Source organism: Lottia gigantea, assembly GCF_000327385.1.
Source record: "Lottia gigantea unplaced genomic scaffold LOTGIsca_44, whole genome shotgun sequence".
Classification (NCBI taxonomy): Eukaryota; Metazoa; Mollusca; class Gastropoda; family Lottiidae; genus Lottia; species Lottia gigantea.
In genome coordinates this window covers 867,850-876,248 of record NW_008709540.1, presented here as the reverse complement: position 1 = coordinate 876,248, position 8,399 = coordinate 867,850, and the positions used below count along the sequence as shown (strand labels likewise).

The 8,399-nt window shown below is 32.8% G+C and overlaps 2 protein-coding genes across 2 annotated transcripts in view; both read right to left on the bottom strand.

Moving 5' to 3' along the window:
- Positions 1-238: 238 nt before the first annotated feature.
- On the bottom strand, positions 239-1,866 carry LOTGIDRAFT_123569 (hypothetical protein; the record flags this gene model as incomplete). The annotated part of the gene is made up of 2 exons (XM_009060739.1): positions 239-939; positions 1,701-1,866. 2 exons carry the CDS (start codon positions 1,864-1,866, stop codon positions 239-241), a joined length of 867 nt encoding a protein of 288 aa, XP_009058987.1.
- Positions 1,867-2,753: 887 nt separating this feature from the next.
- Positions 2,754-8,399, bottom strand: part of LOTGIDRAFT_164234 (hypothetical protein) — a gene marked incomplete at both ends in the record, with an annotated part of 11,285 nt that continues 5,639 nt past the window's right edge. The window contains 4 exons of the mRNA XM_009060738.1: positions 2,754-2,953; positions 3,326-3,464; positions 4,478-4,656; positions 5,312-5,407. Coding sequence (XP_009058986.1) covers positions 2,754-2,953; positions 3,326-3,464; positions 4,478-4,656; positions 5,312-5,407 — 614 coding nt within the window. The remainder of the gene's footprint in view (positions 2,954-3,325; positions 3,465-4,477; positions 4,657-5,311; positions 5,408-8,399) is intronic.

Sequence of the window (8,399 nt, the reverse complement as noted above, 5' to 3'; positions counted from 1 at the left end):
GATAACATTTATGATTAGAAACATTTCAACCCAAGCAAGCAGTATCTTTTATACATAATCTTTATATTAGGAATGATTACTAAGTAGCTCTGTTAATCTGTTTTAGTATCATAGTAGCAGTAAAAAGAAGCTCAAGCCCTAACGGGAATAAGAACATACGGAAACTCGCACATTTATAAGTAGAAACACTTTCTATGCTCTACCCTATCAATCTACTTCCTATTGAAAGAAAATTTTCCTACGTTTCATCCATGTCTTCTTCAAATTGATTATCTTGGCAGGTCGGTACAATAACATCATTATCTCTCCGCTCAGGATTCCGTGTCTCTCTTCTACTAGAAATCATCCCCAGATAGTCCTCATGACTCATTTCCTTCACCATGAAGGGCAAATCTTTCCACTTCTTACGCATCATTGGTTGACCGGTAGATGTTACAATTTGAAAACCCTCCATTCTAATCGATGGGAACATAATACCCTTGTACCGAAACATGACGCCCAGGTGATTATTGCATTCCTTACAATATATTTTACCAGTAATTTGGATTCCATCAAATGGATTCCGTGGTGATTGGTCTGACCTCAAGTATAATTTTGACCTAAATTCTGGGTCAGTAACGACGTGATGGGTTTTATTGATGGTTTTGATGAACTCGTTGTTAATCGTTAATTCCTTACATTTAAAACACAGTAGTTGAAAATGGCTGTTAATTTTGTTTTTTTGATTTCCTTTACTGACCTCTTCTTTCAGCTCTTCATCTTGGATTATCTTCTCTTGGTGATCCTTGATCTGTTTCTTCACCTTGGGCAAAGACATCCGTCTGAACTGGAGAATGGCATCATCCATCATTTTAGATCTTCCAATGTTTAAAATTTCCCTTTGTAATACCTCTTCAACTCCTAACAGAAGCGATGTCCCACCTCTTTTTCGACTTCTGCCTGCAAGTACAATTAAAAAAAAAAACTTTACTTACTTCGACCAAACGACCCAAAGTTTCTCTTGAGCTCTGTAGCATATCACAGTAATGATTGGCATCAATAGTCTGCCGGAACTATGTCAATATCGCTACGTGATCACATGATTGTGGTCGTTCGCGACTACAAGTGTTTGTAAGCAAAGTCAATGAAAACAATTCATCTGTAAGATCTGGATTCAAACTGATATTAAAATATATCATTGGTAAAAAGATAGTCACATTATAACATGTATTGCGTTTGAAAGTGTCAGTTTTCCCAAAGTTATCCCCCAGTTATGCTCTTAAGTTATGGACTATATTTAGGTCACAATATTACTATCACTTGACAAATCAAGTCTCGCCCATGAAGACACAATGTCATTAATTACCAAAACATATTCAGACACTGCCGAGGATTGCAGAATGACTTCAGACAAAAAGTTAACCTGGAGAACATCGCACAGATGGCAAATATTTATCATTTTTTATCCACTTTATATAACTGTCTTGTTTTTTTATCTTGTCGCTGCATGCTTACAATTGTAACTTCCAAGATAAGGCATTATGTGTGTGTCTCTTTAAGGGACAGATTCGTCATTTTGAGAAGTTGATTTGGGTCTTGCAGATACGTAAATTATAGTCTTAAGAAGTACTAGAACTGCACGAAAATAAAATAGCAAAATCCCTTCAAATTTTAATGTACTTCAAACTAAAACTGTATTCTTAAATTAAAAAAAAGTATACCTCTAGTTTGAACAGTAGTTATTTCATTGCCCACATGATTGTATCGTATCACTATATTACAATCTGGAATGTCCATTCCTTCTTCGGCTACACTAGTAGCTACCAGAAACTTGGTTTCACCAGATCTAAACCTTTCTATAGCAGCGTCCTGTTCGTTCTGTGTCATTCCTATAAAACAAACCACAGTCTCGCTTCTAGTCAACAGAAAAGATATTTTGGTCGGTCAATAAACATATACTCTCAAAGAGTCTGTAGTCTACAGTGACATCAAGCCAAGTGTGGCAAATGTATCATGCCGATTTTGACAAAAAAGACATTTCATTTAAAACAATTAAAGATATACATTTGATTTCAACGATAAATCCCGTTACACTAAAAAAATATAAACGAAATGAAGACAACATGATTTTTGCCTTAGAAAAAATACCCTAGTTACGGCCTTATTAAAAGGTGGTTTTTATTTCACCTTTGCTCAGAGGTTATTACAATTGTCATCCATCATCTGGCGAGATTTGCCTTTAAATTGAGTTCTGTGGAATTGTCATAAAAATCCGTACAATCAAAATAATGCCGTGAAGCAAAAATGTCGTGTTAGAAATGACAAAAATTGGGGGGAATAATTGCATACTAGTGAACTGCTCAAATGAGAAGTATCATCAGGTGTTTCGAAAAGAATAAGTTTGCTATGGACATGATCTATCAAACCAATCAACCAATCAGACACACTGTTAAAAGTGGTAAGATTATAATAAGTCTATGTTTCACAATGAATATCGCACATTCGTCACGTATTCTAATAAAATCTAAAAATATAGAATATTATAAGTAAGAACAAGAGATTTATTACAATTTCAACAGATGATGAAATACCAGCGTAGTAACGAGAGGATTTTACACAAAACGAAAAATTAAGATTTGCAATTTTTATCAAATTTATATGGCTGCCATGGAATATAATCTAATATAAGCAATACCATTACGAAATGCAACCTCCATAATCAGTAAATTAACAGACCTCCTTCCTCTTCATGAGCACCAGCTCCGGTGAATGGTTCAGAAATTTAATTTCCTTAACTCTCTATCCGACTTCATCCAATCACGAATAGCATAACACGTTCCTCGAGTTCTGACAAAAATTATACCCAACGAATCATCTCCTTTCTCGTTCCGTAATTTTATTATCTCATCCTTTAAAATCCTTAAATTTGGATTTTCATCTTTGATGGCAATTTTTCGTAAATTTAATTTCAGGCCTACAATAGAAAAAGAATATGGAGAGAAATAAAACCAATGTCTACCCTATCATTATTTCTAAGTTACGATATCAGACCATAACATTTAATGCTTTAATCGTTTGCTGATGAATCCTTGTTTGATGAAAAGAAAAATTACCCCATAAGGTAAAAATGTGCTTCAACTTTAGCTTATAATTTGACCCATTTTCTATTCGACAACAAAAGTGTTTCTGAGTAGAACATTGAGTCAAGGGCAAAGTAATATAGTTTTGCAGTGAAACAGAACTGACAGCGACCTAAACTTACTCTTTTATACCAAGGAATTGTTATCGCATACAAACTATATTAGACAGGAAACGGAAGATTTAAAATACGATTAATATATCTTACCTGTAAAATATTTTGATAACTCATCTTCCACGGGGAAATGTTTATCTTTTTCCAGGTTGTCTGTCAGGTTTCGCTCTAGATATTCTAAAACATCAGATAACCTCACCAGGTCGTGGATATCCATTGAAGCATTGTACACCTGAATCAGAATAGTTTATATTCATTGAAGAATTGTACACCTGAATCAGAATAGTTTATATTCATTGAAGAATTGTACACCTGAATCAGAATAGTTTATATTCACTGAAGCATTGTACACCTGAATCAGAATAGTTTATATTCATTGAAGCAGTGTACACCTGAATCAGAATAGTTTATATTCATTGAAGCCTTGTACACCTGAATCAGAATAGTTTATATTCATTGAAGCATTGTACACCTGAATCAGAATAGTTTATATTCATTGAAGCAGTGTACACCTGAATCAGAATAGTTTATATTCATTGAAGCCTTGTACACCTGAATCAGAATAGTTTATATTCACTGAAGCATTGTACACCTGAATCAGAATAGTTTATATTCATTGAAGCATTGTACACCTGAATCAGAATAGTTTATATTCATTGAAGAATTGTACACCTGAATCAGAATAGTTTATATTCACTGAAGCATTGTACACCTGAATCAGAATAGTTTATATTCATTGAAGAATTGTACACCTGAATCAGAATAGTTTATATTCATTGAAGCATTGTACACCTGAATCAGAATAGTTTATATTCTTTGAAGCATTGTACACCTGAATCAGAATAGTTTATATTCATTGAAGCAGTGTACACCTGAATCAGAATAGTTTATATTCATTGAAGAATTGTACACCTGAATCAGAATAGTTTATATTCATTGAAGCATTGTACACCTGAATCAGAATAGTTTATATTCATTGAAGCAGTGTACACCTGAATCAGAATAGTTTATATTCATTGAAGAATTGTACACCTGAATCAGAATAGTTTATATTCTTTGAAGCATTGTACACCTGAATCAGAATAGTTTATATTCATTGAAGCCGTGTACACCTGAATCAGAATAGTTTATATTCATTGAAGCCTTGTACACCTGAATCAGAATAGTTTATATTCATTAAAGAATAGTTTATAACCATTTTACACATGAATCAGAATAGTTTATATCGCATATATTATTACTTACCTCTAGTTGCCTAGCAGTAACAATTATAGTACGTGTTAACGCCTTTGCCTCCTCTGTCTGTCCGATGATTTCCATGGTGGATCGTTTTATTTTCACCGCCCACTGACCATAACTCTGACTGTTTAGGTTTGATGGTCGCTTTTTTTTCAATGCACTTATTCCACGATCTCTCAGTGTCACTGATATAAAGACGAAAGAGAAAAATTAAATCATTAGTTATTTGACATAGCTAGTTTAATTTCTTTTTTTTTTCACAAGATATTTTAATAGATTAAATACTAAATTACGTATTGTTATGCTTTCTGATAATTCTAATCTCCATTGTGATTTTACGAGGGACATTGTTTTAAATACTGTAATACTTTTTTAAAACACGTTTTGACTTATAAACCGACAAGGACTCTTTGCTGGGGTTTAAAAATGATGATGAAATAAGGGGCGCAACTTGTGCCTTGAAGGCTCGGTCAGTTCAACAACCAGTGAACTAGACTATTTGTAATGTGTTTGGCGTTCGTCTACAACCTGGTGGAGTCTGCATCATCGAAGGAGACCATACGTCACGACTCCATTATACCCAATCTCATTAACAATACATAAAGTAAGACAAAACGCGTCGCTCCAACAAAACTTGCTCCTCAACATGGCCTCTGGGGTTTACCAACGCGTTCTCTATTGTTCATAAATCCAAAAACATTCTCAGGGAGAGACAACTTCTGGCTAAGGGAAGCAACTCGTGTCTAAAAACGTGATACCGGCGACAAGTGAGCTAGACTTTATATTTGATAAGGCAGTTAAAATTTGCATCGATGATAATTGGGAATTTCAGATACTTACACACGGCCTCGTCTAAGTGGTTTTCTATTTTTAACATAGTGTCGTGAATTTGGTCTCTAGCTTCGTCACATCGACTTCCATGTAACTTGACTCTTCCTATAATTTAACTTTTGATTTTAAAGGTATACTACCTCTTAGGATGACTGAAAATGACTTTTATAAACTTGGCCAAAATGAGTCTTTGTTCATTAGTGGACATATCTGATGTCAAAACTATACGACAGAATCCCATTAATCCATATAACTACTAAAATTACTAATCCACTAAGTAATTGTGAAACACACTTATAAGCGTTTTTCAATATCCACTAAGTTTATCGTCTTATAAAGAGATTCTATTCTTTAGTAATGAAACCTAGTCCAACTGATGAATATATACTCTTATTGAACAAATTTGAGACAATTCTAAGCGGAAGTATTCCTATAAATTGATACAGTCATCAAAGTATACCAGCTGATACAGCTCAACAGTGACGTCAGTTTAAGTATTCAGGAAATTTCCAATGTACACTGTAGAATACGTAATGACTGTAAGAACACTGATCGGAAAAAACTATATTATATACTAAAGAAGTTTAAGATTTCATTCTGAAAAGTAATATGCAGGTAGCTGAAATTAACTTCTATTAGCGGCGAAGACAAATTATACCTTTAATCATCTTCACAATTGGGGATGCTATTACGAACTGCGTCTTTTACTTTGACTGCAATCCTTGTATCACAGAATGCAGTGATTTGATTGCATTGTAAACACTATTGCTTATGGTTAAAAATCGTTCTGTCGAGAGTTCTTATTGACTGTATTCGCTACATTTACAATCTTCCATGATACAGTAAAAGTGGTAATTGCAGTCAAGGTATAATACGAAGTTTGTATTAGCTTGACATTTTGAAGATGCCCGTAAATTGACAGTCTTCCTCCTTGTTGACTACCCTTAATTTTTATACTTGGACCACAAACCAAAGTGTTGATTTCGTTTTATTCCTCTTTTATTCTGTCCCCTCATCTCTGTAAGTGTACGTGACACGACACTGTACTGTGATTTGGTTAATAGGTACGACTTTTGTATTGGTTTCAAAAAAGTTATTATAGCCATTATTTTCTACTTCTTCCGCGATGATACTGACTGGTCACATGTTTGAGAAAGACTGCTTTCACGGGCAATGAATGTAGTTTAAATTCACTGGTATTTTTTCCAGAACACCTGATTTTGTAGTAGACTGATCAGAGAATATTTCAAAAAAAGTCATTGGCTCAGAATTTTTACCCCTCTGTAGTACCATAATCGCCAGTAACTTACATCTTTTGACTCATTTTCCCTAACAAATCATAATATACATGTATTCTTAAACGACACTGAGGGGTAGAAATCACATTAAATAACAGAACACAATTATATGGTACGGAAGCGTATTAGGGCCATTCATTTTTTTTTGGGGAATTTTGAAGTTAGAATGTTCAATTTAGTAACTTGAAAATTCAACATGCTAACTTGAAAATTCAACATACTAACTTGAAAATTCAAGTTACTAACTTGAAAATTCAAGTTACTAACTTGAAAAGTCGTTGTATTTTCAAGTTACTAACTTGAAAATTCAAGATACTTACTTGAAAATTCAACATACTAACTTGAAAATTTACCATACTAACTTGAACATACTAGCTTGAAAATTCAACATACTAGCTTGAAAATACAACATACTAGCTTGAAAATTCAACATACTAAATTCAACATGCTAACTTGAAAATTCAACATACTAGCTTGAAAATTCAACATACTAACATGAAAATTCGAAAAAAAAAATGAATGGCCCTAATACTCTTCCGTAATATGGTATACTACTCCTTAGTTTTATTGTACACAATGTTTCTACAATTTACATTGTCATCACCAGTTTATACGGTATACTACTCTCGAGTTTTATTGTACACAATGTTTCAACAATTTACATTGTCATCATCAGTTTATATGGTATACTACTCCTGAGTTTTATTGTACATAATGTTTAAACAATTTACATTGTCATCATCAGTTTATATGGTATACTACTCCTGAGTTTTATTGTACATAATGTTTAAACAATTTACATTGTCATCATCAGTTTATATGGTATACTACTCTTGAGTTTTATTGTACACAACGTTTCTACAATTTACATTGTCATCATCAGTTTATATGGTATACTACTCCTGAGTTTTATTGTACACAATGTTTTTACAATTTACATTGTCATCATCAGTTTATATGGTATACTACTCCTGAGTTTTATTGTACACAATGTTTTTACAATTTACATTGTCATCATCAGTTTATATAGTATACTACTCTCGAGTTTGTACACAATGTTTCAACAATTTACATTGTCATCATCAGTTTATATAGTATACTACTCTCGAGTTTTATTGTACATAATGTTTAAACAATTTACATTGTCATCATCAGTTTATATGGTATACTACTCTCGAGTTTTATTGTACACAACGTTTCAACAATTTACATTGTCATCACCAGTTTATATGGTATACTACTCCTGAGTTTTATTGTACACAATGTTTTTACAATTTACATTGTCATCACCAGTTTATATGGTATACTACTCTCGAGTTTTATTGTACACAACGTTTCAACAATTTACATTGTCATCACCAGTTTATATGGTATACTACTCCTGAGTTTTATTGTACACAATGTTTCTACAATTTACATTGTCATCATCAGTTTATATAGTATACTACTCCCGAGTTTTATTGTACACAACGTTTCAACAATTTACATTGTCGTCATCAGTTTATATAGTATACTACTCCTGAGTTTTATTGTACATAATGTTTAAATAATTTACATTGTCATCATCAGTTTATATGGTATACTACTCTTGAGTTTTATTGTAGACAATGTTTCAACAATTTACATTGTCATCATCAGTTTATATAGTATACTACTCCCGAGTTTTATTGTACACAATGTTTCTACAATTTACATTGTCATAACCAGTTTATATAGTATACTACTCCTGAGTTTTATTGTACACAACGTTTCAACAATTTACATTGTCATCATCAGTTTATATAGTATACTACTCCTGA